At 37.1% G+C, this 18,057-nt stretch overlaps 1 protein-coding gene across 2 annotated transcripts in view; it reads right to left on the bottom strand.

Moving 5' to 3' along the window:
• Positions 1-18,057, bottom strand: part of UBE2H (ubiquitin conjugating enzyme E2 H) — a 98,670-nt gene that overhangs the window by 32,938 nt on the left and 47,675 nt on the right. For both annotated transcript variants that reach the window (XM_069461604.1, XM_069461603.1), the window contains exons 2-3: positions 10,478-10,554; positions 8,787-8,861 (exon numbers count right to left, since the gene is read on the bottom strand). In XM_069461604.1, coding sequence (XP_069317705.1) covers positions 8,787-8,861; positions 10,478-10,554 — 152 coding nt within the window. The remainder of the gene's footprint in view (positions 1-8,786; positions 8,862-10,477; positions 10,555-18,057) is intronic.

The raw sequence follows: 18,057 nt of genomic DNA on the forward strand, positions 1-18,057 counted from the left end.
ATATAATAATGAGCTGTCAAAGGCAGAATTAAAACTGGCATAAATCAACTTCAAGAAAGAAATGGACAAGTCCTCTGATAGTAACAAGCATATGCAAAGGCAAGTTTACCCTTAGAGGTGGCAGCCTGGGGGAGGGACTGGGAAGCTAGCATGACGTTTTTACTCTGGCTAAGAGCAAGATGATGTTGAATGGATTTACACACTAAAGGCTGCTCACAGCAGGTTTTCATAGTAATAGGGCCAACGTGACCACTGGCTTCTTCCCTCACTGAGAACTTTAGCACCTGGCCCCCAAGTTTCTTTCCACCCCAACTCCTGTCATTTTTGGTGACATTCCCCATATAGATCACACTGCTGACACCCTGGCCTCTCAGTTCCTTCAGCTTCTCCTCAATGACCTTTCCTCTATTCCATTCCACTGTCCCCAGGACATACCTTGAACTGTGTCATCCCTGCAAACAGCTTCACCTCCACAATCACAAATTCAGACACCCCCTCTCCTACCAGTCTCCTACCCTTGTCAGAGAGCTTCCCACCCCATTAACCATTGTTTCACCTGTCAACTCTAATCTACTGATCCTTCCATTTTCTTCCCAGCTGCCAGCCCTCCTATCTTCATCCTCAGATTTAAGAGCCATCACCATCATCACTCCCTAGCAATCCTCTGCAAATCCCTTGCCCTCTCTCCTCTAAAATGCACGCCTAGCAAACCCACAACCAGCAGGAGCTATACGTGGACTTGAGGGTGCCACTAGGTAGGCATTTATTCAATCATTCACGCAAATATTCTGCAGAAGAGGCCCTGAGTGGTTAAGGGCTGGGAGTGTTAGTAAAACAGACCCAGGGGCTGCCTTCATGAGTTTACATCTACTGAGCTGGCAGGGAGGACATAAGTAGACAAATACATACCAACTTGTCAACCTTCTGTGGACTCAACATCACCTACAATCTTCCTCTCTTTCTCCAGCAGTTCCCTCATTCTCCAATGACTTCTACTACCATTTTCCTGTCATCACCCAATTCCTGTCCCTGTCCTCTAGTTCTCACTTTCATGTAACAGCCTTGCTCATTTTCTTGGAGAAGATGGGAGCCAACTGGCAGGACTCCCCCGTTTCCATGGCCATTTCTAAAATCCTCCCTGCATACATACTCCTTTCTCCTGCCTCAGCCTGCCCAAACCTTCACGCTCTTCTCAAACACCAGGCCTCTGTGTTCTGACCTAGCCTTCTCCTTCCTCCCCACAGCAGCACTCCTGCGGCCTCCACTGGAACCCCAGCATCACCAAGCTTTCCCTCTTTCCAGACAATTCCCTACAATGAGCATTGAAAAATCCTTCAGAAACTTCCATTTAAAAAAATAAAAAACAAACAAAAAAACCCCAAAACCTTCCCTTCATCTCCCTTTAGGTACCACCCCATTTGTATTAATATGATTTCCTTAATGAAGCCAGATTTCTTCAGAGCATCGTACATCTAGACTAAAGATTCTTGATCTCGGCACCCTGGCCCAAACGACCAGCATCTTTTTCTTATAGAAGCTTTCACACTGCTTGTCATCCTTTTTCCCCACAGCAGTAGCGATCATTAAAAAAACAAAATCAGACCTTTCACTCCTGGCTGAAAACTCTTCAATTAGCTTTCTATTACATTGAAAATGAAATTCAAGCCTTTAACCTGACCTACCCACGCCCTCAACCCCGTCTGCCACTTGGCCCCATCACGCTCACTTTTTACCCATCTTCACCAGCCCGGGGCCTTCGTACTCGAAACTACTTCTGCCTGGAATGCTCTTACCCCTGGTTCTTGGAGGATCAGGGCTGGCTTCTTTTTTAATTTAAGTTTCAGTTTAAATTTACTTCGTCAGGGAGGCCCTTCCTGAGTATCCAATCCAAGATAGCTATTCCCCATCAATTCTCTGTATAAAGCTATCATTTTAAATTTTGCTTTATAGTCTCCCCCCAAAAGAATGTAAGCATCATGAGAGGAATTTGTCCATTTCTGCATCCCTAGAACCCAGAATAATGCCCAGCACACAGTAAGTATCCAGTAAATTTGTGGAACTGATTAGAAGAAATGATGTAGGACATATCAGAAGTCTCAGCTGCCTGAAATAATTATTTTTAAATGTATCCGGAAAAATGTCATTTTCAGAACACCAGTAAAAAGAGCTTTTTAACAATGGCTTACATTCTCATGGCATTATCTCAATGTTTTTACAAAACCTTCCTCCAAGAACCTTGCTTCTCCCTATTGGAACTCAAAAGATATAGATCGCCACAGAGTAGCAATTATATAACTGCTTGAGACAGGAACTAAATTCAAACCCAAGGTCAAGAAAGTAGAGAAGTATATGGATGATCTTAATGGAATTTTGCAATCTCAGCCCAAGACTTCATTTTATTTGTGAAAACACAGTGGTGCAAGTAGGTTTTTAAATGACTAACTCAAAACCTCACACGAATGACATACCCTCTCTACTCCAAAACCAGTCCAGCCCTGACTAAATATTGCTCACCTAAGTTACTCACAAGAGTTCCTGAGGGAGCAATTGTAGAATGTTTCCATCTAGGAAGACACAAAATAAAATCGCAAGTATTCTAAGTTCTATAGTTAGTTTAGTCATACCATATTATAAAATCTACTCCAAAAATAGTGTGAAGTAATTTCTGGTCATAGTGAAATAAAAAATTTATAATGCCAGGACAGTCTACTATTCTGACAATGAAAAAGATTAAATCATTTCCCTTAGTCACTGGCATAAGTTAAAAAAAATTATGGTATATTGATTATCAGAGTATCTTTCAGTCAAGAACCTATGACAGATTGGGAGATTTAAAAGGGACTTCGACACGTTATCTAGTCTAGTGGAACAGGACAACTCTGACCATCCTGTTTAGATGATAGTTTTGACCTAATTTTAAAGGCTACTGGTATAGCTCAACAGTATTTTAACTACCCTTACTGCCTATGACTTTTCGTGCCCCTAGGAAAGGCTCCTCCTCGCTGAGAATACATGGATACAGATTGGGAGCATTTCAAAAGCTAGTTTCTAGACTTGCTAGCTGGATCTTACAACATCGTTTTCTACTTTTAAAAAAAGTATAAATGGTGACAGGGTCCCTAGGCTGGTTTTAAGGTTATTTACAAAGATTCCAAAATACTCTATGGTTCTATCTGAAGTTAGTAGAGCACAATTCTATTAATACATTAGCCAGTAGTCATTTAAATATAAGATAAAATGACAACTTCTTAATTTTATCGTGAATGCTAGTATTTAAGTAAAGTAAGTATGCTTTGAGAGAGACTACTATACAGACAGAAGGGGACTTCGTGGCACTTTCAAGAAGCTAGAAGCCCTGAATCTAATATTTTATATCTTTATCGTATTAGAAGATATGATTTTCTTTTTCCTTGGCTCAGACTTATCAAAAATATTCCTGTTATTATCTCTGAACAGGGGCTTTTTTGATTCATACAAACAGAAAGATGAAGGCAGGGTGGAGGGGAGTGGAAGAGTCAGCAAAGAAAAGGTTTGAGAACTGCTTGAGGTAATGGCCCAAGAGGAGAGAAAAGAGGGGAAGAAAGAAAAGGAGTGAAGAACAGTTATGTGTAAAGATGGCATCTGAGATGGAGAAAACTAAACTATAAGCAGAAAGACAAAGGAAGGAAAACAGTACGTACACTTACATACACACATAATTAAAGTATAAAGGAAAAAAGGAGGCTGGTGGGAAGCACACGGGTCAGACAGGTAAGCTACCAGTGGGAATTCTGGCCAAGGATAATGCCATGGCTTTCTACAATGAAAAACAGGAAAAGTAGAAACTCAGACAGTTATGCAGACAGAACATTCAAAAGACATGCATTTACAGTATTTTTAAAAATATTAACTTTTATAATAAAAGCAAACATTGTAGACTATTTGGAAATTATAGAAAAATGTTTTTAATCCCCCTTAACTGAACGGCATGAATAAATACAAGCAATATTTTAGCATTCATACATGAAATCTGCATGGAAAAAAGTTAGAGTTGTACTATATAAACTTACACATTTTCCTGTGTGTTCCTTCAAAGATGGTGTTAAAACACGAGTAATGGCTATAGAACATTTGTTTATTAAGATGCACTATCATTTAACTACTTTATCATTTACTGAGTCATTTAGTTGCTTCTGACTTTTAAGTATTATAAATTACACTGAAATTTACATATTCTTATACATTAATCTTATTGCACATTTCTGAATATCTCCTTTGTGAATTTTAAATTTTTTCAGTAAAGTTATTCATAGGATATAAAATTTTTACCTATCAGTATATACTGGTAGATTGACTGTATCATAGTATCTTTGCCAACACTGTTTATCTGCCAATTTGATAAATCATATACTATATTATCTAATATTGTAATGGCATTCTTTTGGGTAAGACATAAATCCATATTGTATCCTATGCTCACTGGGTTTTATTTTCATAAAAAATTGCTCTATATTACCCTGTTTTTATATGATACCACTCATCTTTATTTCACCCACACAGTAACTGCAAGTCTGTTTTCTTTGGTGAAACCTTTTTCTTAATAGCTGAGCACACACATAAGAGCTAAAAACTGCAAACATGGAGAAGTGTGGACTATGATGGTCTCTGCAGCAACTGCTTTGCATAAAACAAAAATCTTCATAAACTGGGGATTACTTGGGGTTCGGAATGAGTATTTCTAAAGTCCTTATGTGCACCTTCACATCTCTGAAGCTTTGTAAAGACTGTATTTTCAACATACAAAACACAATCTTTCTTTTAGAAGTCTATTTCTTCCTTACACTCTCTTCTAAATTGAGGCACTGATTCACACCTCTCCTAAAAAACAATGGAACGGTGCCACCAAAGCATATGTAGTATTTTATTTACGTTCATTGTCTCTTCCAGCTAGCAAAGACCTTATATAGGCCTTCCTAATGTCCAACAGAGTGGCGTATACCCTTAGTTTTAATACACAGGTCAATATCCAACATGGAGAGTTCATTTAATTCCAATATCTAATTTTGTAGAGGTGGAAACAATGGGTCAGATGAGTATCACTCTCATGGTCATGGAGAACCAGCGCCAGAACTTCTCTTTTCTAATAACCAGTCCCCTGACCCATCACACTCTACTGAGTCAATAACACCCAGCAGTATTGCTAAGTATTCTAGGAAATGTTTCTGAATGAAAAAGAGCAAGTATCAAGATTCAAATATGATTCATTTCAAAGCAGTCTCTCTGGAAAACTATGCAAATATTTCAATGATGTTACAGTTGATTAAAGGAGTTTTATAATTACTCTTTCAAAGTGCCCAGGGGGTCAGTTTTATACCTCAACTGATATTATTCAGTTTTTCCATTCATCTTATTCTCTGGGTTTAAATGGCTTTTAGCCATTTCAAAAATTCATATTCCAATTTCAAAGCATTAAGATTTGCTATCATTTATGATATTTAAAGAGAATGGAGAATTCCCAAAGATGATTTCAAAGTGTTTCAAACATTTTGATGGCATTGTAAAAGTAAGTTCATAACCTCCCAAGTCATCTATTTATATTCCTTTTCTTTCCAAGGAGGTCAAGGTAACTATGTCATTATTTTGAAAAAGATATCCTTTCATTTGTAGGTGTAAATTGTTTTTAAAAGGATATCTCATGCAATCATGTAACTACTGAAAACCCTCTAAAACCATATTGGAGAGTGTACCAAAGATAAGCATGCTGAATTACATTTAATATATATTTTAATATGCACAGAGAGATGTTTTAAAGAACACATACCAGAATATAAATAATGATACCTGTTGAGCCATAAGATTATGAGACATTTTAATTTCTCTATTTTAGCTCATCTGGACTTTCTCACATTCCTCCAATAGATATGGATCAGTTGTACAATTAAAATATATATACATACACACAAAAAAATGAACAAAGGAAATATACATATATTTAAAAATTACATGATCTAAGCATTAAAGATGTTTAATCTAAATTTACACAGCTTAATATTTAAGAGCTCAAATTTTGGCTAAGGAAGTACAGTACACCTACCCAGATACAACAGGGGCAAGGTTTAAAAACAATGTTGAGGTTGGGTTTATCTTATCGCCTTGTGCTTCTGTGTAATTTTACAACTATCTATACAACTCAAAAAGGAAACCCTGCCTTTTCTAAGAGAGCTACTACCTCCCAAAATGCTTAAAGCACATCTCAACAGTAATCATAGTGTTGGTGACCTGAAAATGGGTCACCCCACACAACTGATTAAAACTCTCTTATGCAATCTTCTTTTGGAAGAAACAAGGACAGCTTGTACAAATATTTCAACTAAATCTACTTCCCTAAGATACACATTTGTAGGCATTACCACGTTCTGAAAACACACAGAAAGGCAAAGGAAAAATTATGAAGTTAAATTAGCCTAGTCATTTGTCCCAACCAATTTCATATTTCATGCTTAATTTAAGAAAGTGCACAGGCTTCTGTCATCAGTTAATAAGCAATGTCTAAAGTTTATCAGTTATATGGGACTAAAATATAAAAAGAATAAAGTTCAGATATTTTTACTCAGAAAGTTATGATGAAACAACCATATCACCAGGAAAAATGTTTAAAAAACATGTTGAGAAATGACAACATTTCTACAAGATATCTAACTGTATTTCTATAGGTTCACTGTTAGTTTCCACAAGCTCTATTATTTCCTTTCTGACTAGGAATGCGGGGTAACAAAACTAGACTTAGTATGCCAGTTTTTAGACTTAAGTAAACAGGTATTTATGAACTATATTTGAATGAATCTATATGGTTTGGAAATTCTGTAAAGGCTTTAAGATCATATCATTCAACTACATAAAAGTTTAAATGGCTGACTAGAAAGAAACACCATAAAGTTAAGGGATGAATGAACTGGGGACAGGGAACCACATGACAGAAAAGTCCTTTCAAAATGAGTGAGACCTACATTTTGCTATGGTGGAATGGAGCCTGGAAAAGGGCCGCTACCCTGGCTGTGTGAGTGTCAAGTCTGATGTGCTCAGGGACCCTCACAAAGACTCAACACCTCACACTGCCCATCCCACATTACCACCCATAAACTCTAAAACTTCGAGGATCTTGTGGCAAGGAAGAAATTTCTGATTCTTAAGGGCAATTGCCCTTAAAGTATCTTCTCAATTACTGGGTTCAAAAAACTCACCTAACGGACCTCAAGAAAATGACCAGTTTATCCTTCAAAAGAACACTAAGAGGTCCCCAGCCTAAAAAGGAACTATTAATATGAGGCTCTGTAGCAATACACAAACATACACACACACACACACACACACACACACACACACGTTTTGTTTTTTTTTTAAAAGGAAGACGAGATCTCCCTCTACCACAGGCTGGAGTACAGTGGTGCAATCATACCTCACTGCAGCCTCAAACTCCTGGGGCTCTCAAGCGATCTTTCTGCCTCAGCCTCCCCAGTAGCTAGGGCACAGGTGTTCACCACCATGCCCAACTTCTCTGCAGTATTTTTATTTTTTTAATTTTTCTTTGTTTTCCTTTGTTTTTTTACTTACTTTTTTTTTTGGTTTTTATTCTTTTATTGTCTGCAGTGTTTTTAGAGCATAAATTTACTCTGAAGCACGTAAAGTGGCTAGATGTTGGGGGAGAGGCTGCTGCTTTTGATGGGGACTTAGTCCGTGACTATCCTGACTTTTCTGCACTATTTGTACTACATAGAAATGTGGGGTCTAGAATCAAAGAATAAAAGCTCAGAATGTTTTTGTCTACCTCTTTTAAAAAATACTTTTTGTTGAGAGCGAGGCTGTGGTGAGGAGTGGCCTAAACTCCAGATCATCTGGTATTAGTTCTGAAGACAGTGCACAGTAGTAAGATGTTTGAACACTGGCAATTGTGAACATGAGGCTCAGTCTGTCAGAGAATGCTCAATATATTACAATTTTATTCTATTGTTTTTACTTAAAATTGTTCAATATTTTATAATGTTTTAAAGTCATGTATAGACTAAAGTAAAAAAAAAAAGGTGGCTTAAGTCAACTAAATCACCACCATTCTACAATCTCAAAATATTTAAAGGTATCAACCTTCAATCAGATATACCACTACAGTGTCTGATGCTAAAGTACCTAAATTGTCATTGAGTGTCTTCATGGGAATGACAGGTTAATTACATTACCAGTTAAGGCAAAAGGAAGATGAAAGCGAGGAAAAAGTACCTCTTTATACAACCCCACTGAGGGTTCTATTCTTTGTTCTGCTGTTGAGAGGGTTAAAAAAAAATTGGGGGTAGTAAGAATGGAAAGGGTCATTTCACTGTGAGATACCCAGAGTTGTAGTGGAAAAACAAAAACACAAAGCAGGATCTAGGGAGGATTTTTAAATGATAGAATTAGAATAGACCTATATAATATTCATTCCAACAATCTGGCATTCAAAATGAGATTTAAGATATGTTTATTACTTTCCTGCTAACAGCCTGAATGGACAGTGGGCCTTAAAATTGGTCTACTCTGACGCTGAGAGAAACATCTAAGGTAACAGTCATTATAATCATGCAAAGAGTATGTTTAAATGTCTATTGCACTATGGAAGTCCCCACAAAGTCACTGATTAATTAGTCAAAGCCAAAAAAAAAAGGAAAAATTCAATTAAGTTGCCATTTCTGAAATTAATTATCTCCCACAAAATGCAGGATTTTTTTCCTCCTTAGATTTTAAAACTCTCTAAGGAGAGAAACCAAGTAGTCACATACCTATAGATGGAGATTTGAAAGGGTATTTATCAGGAAGATCCACTCTAACTTTCCATACTCCGCCTTCATATGGTGCTGAAATAAAAGTAAAAATGTTAAACACCAGAACTGTGTCTCCAAATTATTATAGAAAATAAATCTGAGTGTAAATTGAACATTAAATTCTAATCTCTTCTGAAAACTTTTTGAATTAATTCTTTCAAAAGTCAGGGACCTGCTGTGTAACCAACCAGTAGGTGCCCTACGTTCAGATTATGATACTTTTCTTAAAAAGATTCAGAGTTAGAAAATAAGCAAAGATTCATTCTGTCCCCTAATTTACTTGATTCTTTAAAGTATTAAACACTATTCAATTATTTGGTAAGTAATAAGCCATGTTCCTTTCCGTCTTATCTCAATCAATCCCTTACCCACCCCCAAACAAAAACAAAAAACAGGCCGGGCGTGGTGGCTCACGCCTGTAATCCTAGCCTTCTGGGAGGCCGAGGTGGGCGGATCGTTTGAGCTCAGGAGTTCGAGACCAGCCTGAGCAAGAGCAAGACCCCATCTCTACTAAAAATAGAAAGAAATTATATGGACAACTAAAAATATATATAGAAAAAATTAGCCGGGCATGGTGGTGCATGCCTGTAGTCCCAACTACTCGGGAGGCTGAGACAGGAGGATCCCTTGAGCTCAGGAGTTTGAGGTTGCTGTGAGCTAGGCTGACGCCACGGCACTCACTCTAGCCTGGGCAACAAAGTGAGACTCTGTCTCAAAAAAAAAAAAAAAAAACAAAAAACATTTCCCAGAAACCATCCATGTGGCCATTCGTAACAAAATCCAGAATTCACTACTCATGTCTAATACTGTCACATACAGACAAAAAAAGAACAGGTAGCCCTTCATATCCACGGGTTTGACACCCTTGGATTCAACCAACTATGGATCAAAAACACTCAGGAAAAAATCCAAAACAATAAAAAATAACAATAGAAAATATAAATTAAAAAATATAACTATTTACATAGCATTTACATTGTATTAGGTATTATAAGTAATCAAGAGATCATTTAAAGTATATAGGAGAATGTGTATAGGTTATATGTAAATACCACACCATTCCATATAAGGGACTTGAGCATCCTTGGATTTTGGTATTGGACCAAGAGGGCAGAGGTTATCCTGAAACCAATCCCCTGTAGATACTGAGGGACAAGTATATATAAAGTTATTATGATAAGAGATTTCCTCACTGGTTCTAGAGTTCAATGAAACTTATTTTTCAAAAACAGTGCATGGGCTGGGCGAGGTCGCTCACATCTGTAATCCTAGAACTCTGAGAAGCCAAGGCGGGAGGATCGATGGCTTGAGGTCAGGATTTTGAAACCAGCCTGAGCCCTGTGCAAGAGTGAGACCCCGTCTCTACTAAAAGTAGTAAAAATCAGCCAAGTGTGGTGCTGCACACCTATAGTCCCAGCTACTCGGGAGGCAGAGGCAAGAGGATCACTTGAGCCCCGGAGTTTGAGGTTGTTGTGAGCTAGGCTGAAGCCATAGCACTCTAGCCCCAGGTGACAGAGTGAGAGTCTGTTTTAAAAAAACAAAACAAAACAAAAACTATGCACGCCACCATCTGTCACTGATATTCTATTAAGGAAGAGAGTCAAAGATTGTAATAGAATCAAAGAACACATACCAACACATGTACTTACTTCCTTGTGGTCCATAGAATTTCACTACAAATTCATTGAGTCCTCCCAGGATCGTAACCTCATGTTTACTCTCAATGCTAAGGTGGATGGTAAAGGAAATCACACAAAATTTACAGTACCTGGAAGAACTACTGATGACATCCCCAAGATATGCCATTTAAAGTATTACCAAAATTTGGTGTGATACTGATAAAACATACATGATAATTCTGGTAGTTTAGGAGGCAATATACACTCGTGAAAAGAATATGCATGAGCTTTGGATTCAGAGACTGGCATTCAAATCCCACCCCCGCCATTTACTGGGTCTGTGAGCCTAAACACACAAAATCATATAAATTCACTCCCTGAGCCTTTGTTCTCTCTTTACAAATTGGGAAAACATCACCATCACTTCATAGGATCTTGTGAGGATTAAACGAGTTAAACATGTAAAATGTGTAAGACTGCAGTTTGCCTATAGGTAAATAAACAATGGGCACTTATAATTTTTCTCTCCTCTGTATCCTCTCCTCCTCAATCTATCCCAATAACCCTTTAACATAAATCCAATATTCCCTTGAGACATTCAAATACTCAACAAAACACAAATTCTCCTAAACTGGAAATGCTATGCCCCTAAAACTATAAATTTACTAAGGGAAGTCCCACAATTTTCTCCTTGCCTTATGGAATAATCAAAATAGTTAATGATACAATCTTGCTACAAGGAGTATTGCCAAATGCAAAAAACAGCAAAAAAAAATTTTTTTAAATCTCATCTGTGACATTTATTTTTATCTACTCTTTCCTTCTCTCCCCAAACTGCACTTTCTTTAGACTTGCCTCTAGGTACTGGTGTGCTCCAGGGCTCTAATCACAGAGGGATAACACTTCTGTGTCCTCTTACTCAAAAACTTACCTGCCCCTGGGTCTCTCACTCCTTTAAGGTGCTAGGATTTAATTGCAGAAACCTAATTAGTCCATATTAGTAGAGAGGGCTCCTGGTCTAAAATCTGTTGTATGTCTCTGCTTTGTTGTCTAATGCAATAATGACTCTATTGATAGGTGGCAGGGGCTTTGGGAAGTTCTCAAATCCCACTGTAACATTAAAAAAGAAAACCAGCTATGAACAACTCCTCAATCAGCAGTGCACATTACATTTTAATTACATATACCATTACACAAAAGAGGAACAAACATAAATTTTAAAATGATCTATTAAATAGAAAATAAATGGTATTTTTAAAGGTTTGAAATTAAATATTTGGCACTCCAAGCCTCCTGAAGGCCACAGAATGGACTCCAAGAAGCCAGATGTACTTTTGGCAAGGCTGTTGCTCAAGAGCCTTGAATAGTATCCACAAGAGATATTTAAATAAGATAATTCAGTCTAGGCTAATTTGATCTCATTCTTTTCTAAATGAAAACTAACTAATAACAAATACACTAAAAGGATTCAAATAGTATCCACATAGGAAAATTGGCTTGATTTCTTACTTGGTCAAATGACACATGCATGCTTACTGTGGTGTACTAAATTCTTCCTGCCCAAACAGCCACTCTCTGACATCCTACAAAATAAACTAGTTAATGCTAATATAATAAAGTACAACATGTTTAAAATGTTTTAAAACTTTAAAAAAGCACCCTGTGTCAGGAAAAAGTCAAGTCCAATTATAATAAACAAAGTTAAATATAAACAATAAAGTCCTCAAAGAAAACAGAGATTTTAAAAATAATCTTGGGGGTAGGGAAGGCTTTCTTTCTTAAGAATGATACCAAGGCCAGACACCACAAAGGAAGAGATTAGCAGATATGAGCACACACACATTTAAAATTTCTACACCGTAAAAGACAAAGGCAAAGCACAAACTAGGAAGAAAAAAAATGTGGATTTTTAAAATAAGGAGTTATTACAACAAAGCAATAAGAAAAAATATATAAACACCTCAAACATAAAAAAGGCAAGATATCCAAGTTGAGAAAATTGAAATGGACAAAATTAGGGTATAAAAAGTCCAATTCATTCAAGAAATTTAAAAAGGAGATTTTTTTTCATTATAAACTGAAGACAATGAAAGAGCTGGATAAAACCCAGTGTTCAGTGGAGTATGAATTAGTACTTCTTAGGACAAATCTAGCACTGTCCTACAAAACTTAAAATGAATTTACTCTTTTATTCAAATTTTACTTCTATAAAGTTATTTTGTAAAAATAGCCAGACATTGCTAGTGGGAGTGTGATATGGTTTCACCCACTGTGGAAAACTGTTAGCAGTACTAAACCTGCACATATGCATACCACTATGCCTGTCAGCGCTGTTCCTGGGTGTATACCCAATACATACATGCTTAAAAATGTTCATAGCACTATTTGTAATAGTTAAAATTTAGAGACAACCCAAATGTTTATCAATAGTAAAAAGGATAAACTGGGGTATAGTCACCTGACAAAAAATACACAGCAATTTTTAAAAAAGAATGAGTTGATACACATAAATGTGTGAGTTTCACAGATTTTATCACAGAGCTACAAAAATATTTGTATACTTTTTGTATGTATGTTATTCTTTAATAAAAAGTTTACAAAAAATAATTGCTTCTGATACATGTGCAAATAAGTTTATTGGAATTTTGATATTTATAAATGGAAACAATCTAAATATTTATCAATAGGAAACGGGTTAAACAGCTTATAAGTCAATTATACAACAGGCTTCTATGAGTGTCCACTAGTGCTCTCTTCCTAACCAGAGCACCACCAATGTATGCCTCTACTCAATGTGGGATATCCAGAAGTCAACTGACTTTAGTAGTACAAATGAAGATATTCCAACCCTTAAACAAAACTAAAACTTGCAAGGATAATAAAGAATAGAGTAGCATAGCAGATTCAACGAGTTTAACAAAAGTCCTAAACTAATTTTATAATGTAAAAATCCACAGAAGCAGCATTTTCTATCAGAACTAATTTGCAATGAATGACAATGATCTATAGGAATTATTCTTAATCATTTAAAATTATGAGTTATCCTTATGGATATTACTTCTGGAAAACTGAAGGTAACTTTTCTAGCCTTTATCTGGATGCAATAAAACTGGGTTTCTTTCATTTTGTGGTTTGTTTGGGATTTAGTCCATGCTTACATCTATTTTACAAAGATTTTCCAAACCTCCTCTTTTCTTGTGGTCCCTAGTACAACTTACATGCCAGATACAACGGGTTTGTCTTTAATTACACATCATACCATAAATTAAAGAGTTCTTATAGTCCATTTCATATGAAAACCTAAATATAAACTGAATAAAACTTTTAAAACTTCTACCGAGTTGGTAAAATGAGAAGCTGTGCTAAATTTATGCTGCCTTGGAATGGTACAGACACTAAATCAGACGGAAAAAAAAAACTTAGTCAAAAGAAAAACACTGCATTAAAAATAAGCCATTCCATCACCACCGAATGAATGACTTGCCACAAAAAATATAAAATTACTTGACTGCTGTTACCTTGTGTATTTATGGTAGAGGTCACAAGTCTCTCTCTCCTCTCTGCTGCAAAGTCAAGGGCAAGGAAGGCAGTAAGAAGGCAGGTTAAAATGACAAAAATAATGATCTATTTCTGAGATGTGCTGGTCAGGCTGGTAGACTAATGGGAACTCACTAGAAGGTTCCTTCATTGCCTTCTCCATTTCAAAGCTTTAAAATATGAAATATTTTTCAGATACTATTCTGGTAAAAATTTGTTAAATAAACTTGTAAATCACATTTTACTCACCTCTGGTCTAAGTTATTCAATCACAAAATACAGCTTTTTACCCACTTAACCATTCACTATTAGAAAGAAAATCCTTTCCTTTTAGCATTACCATTTTGAGCAGAATAATGATTACTCCCAGGTACCCAAGTCCATTTCACTTTTGAAATGCCAGCCACCCACCTTATTTTCCCTGAATGGTATGATTAAACAATCTAATATTTAAAGGTGAATGCCAAACTGTCAAGAGATAACTGACATTCTTGGCAAAATGTGTCTATCAGGATTTTAGAAGTGATTTTTTATATAGTTCTGAAATTTTCCATAAAGGGAGGCAAGGGCTAAGCCTGTGCCACAGGACTGACATTAACAGTAGGGACCTAAGATTTAGACATCATTGTCTTCTATGTTTACTGATAATGAGTTAATGATAATAATAAAATAAAAAATGCCTTCCCTGAGTTGTGTCCAAGGGAGGAACTGGGATGAAGAAGGTGCTTCTGTGCAAAAGGTAAGCAGCAAGTTGTGTGGCTTTCTCATTCTATATGTTTACACCAATTTTGGCTGGAGGCGGTAGCTCAGGCCTTTAATCCTAACACTCTGGGAGGTTGAGGGGGGAGGATCACTAGAGCTCAGGACTTCAAAACAGCCTGAGCAAGAGCGAGACCCCCGTCTCTACTAAACATAGAAAAAAATTAGCCGGGCATGGTGGCGCAGGCTTGTAGTCCCAGCTACTTGTGAGGCTGAGGCAGGAGGATCGCTTGAGCCCAGGAGTTTGAGGTTGCTGTGAGCTAGGCTGAAGCCACAACACTCTAGACTGGGCAACAGAGTGAGACTCTGTCTCAAAAAAATAAATAAATAAAATAAATAAAATAAAAAGAGACCAGTCTGTTTCGAACTCTCCTTGAGATTAATCACACTAGGGAAACCGAAACTCAATCTTTAGTACCTAGTTTTCTTGGTAAAAAAAAAAAAAAAAATGGTATGTCTGTTAACCCATTAATATGGAAAACAACACAAAAATAATACTTTGGGGAATATGTTTATAAAGAATCCTTTTTTTTTAGAGATATACACTGAAATATTTACTAATAAATATTTACGATTTGCTTCTAAATAACCCAGGGTGGGTAGGAGTAGGAGAGGTACAGAACAAACAGTTTTGGCCCTGAGTTGACAATTACTGGATCTGAGTGGTAGGTGCACGGGGACTTTGTTATAATGTTCTTGATATTTTTATGTTTGAAGTTTTCCATAATAAAAATTCTAAAAAAATAATGTAGTCAGTTACCAGAAGTTTAGCTTTGCATGAGCATAAAGGTTCTGAATAACTTAGCTATTATGGCTCTCTTAATAGCTTATGACACGATCCAACATTTTCTTGAGGTACAACAGTGTGAGAAAGAAAAATATAGTAAGTGATCCAGTATTTAACAAAGACTTTCCATTGAAAGAGAAGAATATTCTGCCAATATAGGAAATCAACAGCTAACATTCTGAATGAATCAAATTTAAGTGGCTTCATAAGGACGTCTATGAAAAATCCAACCACAATGAGGAAAGAAGAGCTTGTATTCATATACCCATGACAAACAGCCTTTGGGCAACATAATTACTAAAGATGGGCCTTTGTTTAAATAAGTTAAGGGAAAATGGTCATGTCCAATAGTAAGGCTCCCAGTTGCAATAAGGAGTTTAATTTTTTTTAAAGGTTTTTATTCTTCACATTAAGAGGGGGAAACTTTTTATTCAAAGGAGAAACAGAAATAGCAGAAATAAAAGCTACAGAGAAACATAGAGAAAAGGATGAAAGGCAATAAGAGGAGGGGAAAAGGCTTCTATCAGTGATGAAATCCATACACACACACACACACACACAAATAAAAAGAATTAGGGCATATTTTAATTCATTTATCTCAATGGGGGGGAGGCAATAATACAATGTCAAGAGCAATCAACAAAACAATATACATGTGTCATTATCTTCTAAGCTCAAGCAGTTTTGTACCCTGTATCCCACCCAAAGCTGTTAAGTTTTCCATGTGAATTATTAGGAATCTATTAGTGATTCCTATTAATAGATGAGTAAATTGAGTAAATCTATTAATGATCCCTATTAATAGATGTATAAATTAATAGGTGAGTAAAATGTGAGCTATGGAGTTATGGAGAATATACAGTGTGGATCTATTAAATTCACAAAAGATCAAGAGGCTATTTCTTTTTTTTTTTTTTTTTGAGACAGAGTCTCACTCTGTTGCCCGGGCTAGAGTGAGTGCCGTGGCGTCAGTCTAGCTCACAACAACCTCAAATTCCTGGACTTAAGCAATCCTACTGCCTCAGCCTCCCGAGTAGCTGGGACTACAGGCATGCGCCACCATGCCTGGCTAATTTTTTGTATATATATATTTTAGTTGTCCATATAATTTCTTCCTATTTTTGGTAGAGACGGGGTCTCACTCTTGCTCAGGCTGGTCTCGAACTCCTGACCTCGAGCGATCCACCCACCTCGGCCTCCCAGAGTGCTAGGATTACAGGCGTGAGCCACCGCGCCCAGCCCAAGAGGCTATTTCTAATCAGAGTTGGTTTGCTAAATATTCTATAAACCTTCCATATAAGTGCTATAAGGCAGAAAAATACTACTCTTAAAACAGAGCCTGCCTTCACATAGCTTAAAGTCTAGCAAGAGAACATGAGATCTGTTCATTAAGTAGATGAAGGCTGGCACCATGGCTCACACCTGTAACCTTAGCACTTTGGGAGGCCGAGGCAAGAGTATTGCTTGAGGCCAGGAGTTTGAGCCAGCCTAAGCAAGAGACCCCCATCTCTACAAAAAATAGAAAAATCAGCCTGGTGTGGTGGTGCACACCTGTAGTCTCAGTTACTTGAGAGGCTGAAGCAGAAGAATTGCTTGAGCCCAGGAGTTTGAGGTTGCAATGAGCTATGATAACACCACTGCATTCTAGGGAGACTTTGGCTCAAAAAAAAATAAAAAAAATAAAAAAGTAAATACAATGAGTTTCCATAAAGTGCTAATAGAGTTTAGAGTAGGAAGAGATTTCTTCTAGCCTAGAGGTAGGGAAAGCAATGAAGATTTACATAATGCCTTCCTTAACAGTGTGATTTGGACCACAGAGGTGGGAGAAGGCACTTAAAGCAAAGACTTAACATAGTAGAGGTCCAGGGAATAGAGAACAATATCTTTTTTTTTTTTTTTTTTTTTAGACAGAGTCTCACTCTGTTGCCCGGGCTAGAGTGCCATGGCGTCAGCCTAGCTCACAGCAACCTCAAACTCCTGGGCTCAAACAATCCTTCTGCCTCAGCCTCCCAAGTAGCTGGGACTACAGGCATATACCACCATGCCCGGCTAATTTTTTCTATATATTTTTAGTTGTCCAGCTATTTTCTTTCTATTTTTTTAGTAGAGACGGGGTCTCATTCTTGCTCAGGCTGGTCTCAAACTCCGGAGCTCAAACGATTCGCCTGCCCCGGCCTCCCAGAGTGCTAGGATTACAGGCGTGGTGAGAACAATACACTTTAACTTTGATAAATAGACCCCAGGAAATATTGGAAAGTAGGCCAAGACCAGATTATGGAGAGCCCTCAAGGATGGATTTTATCTGGTTAACAGTGACACAGTTTTTCCACGCACAGTGCATATAACTGTGCTTTACAAAAATAAACCAGGTGTCATGTGTAGGACTGGCTGAAAGTGAGAATAAACAGAGTTAATCAAAAGAGCAGAAGAGAAAGGTTCAAAGCCTCAACTAAAATTCAGGGAGGGATTTAAATGAAGATATCACAGGACTCACACTAGACATGGCACAGCCAGTAGAAAGTTCCAG

This window comes from Eulemur rufifrons, chromosome 29 (genome assembly GCF_041146395.1).
Source record: "Eulemur rufifrons isolate Redbay chromosome 29, OSU_ERuf_1, whole genome shotgun sequence".
Lineage (NCBI taxonomy): Eukaryota > Metazoa > Chordata > Mammalia > Primates > Lemuridae > Eulemur > Eulemur rufifrons.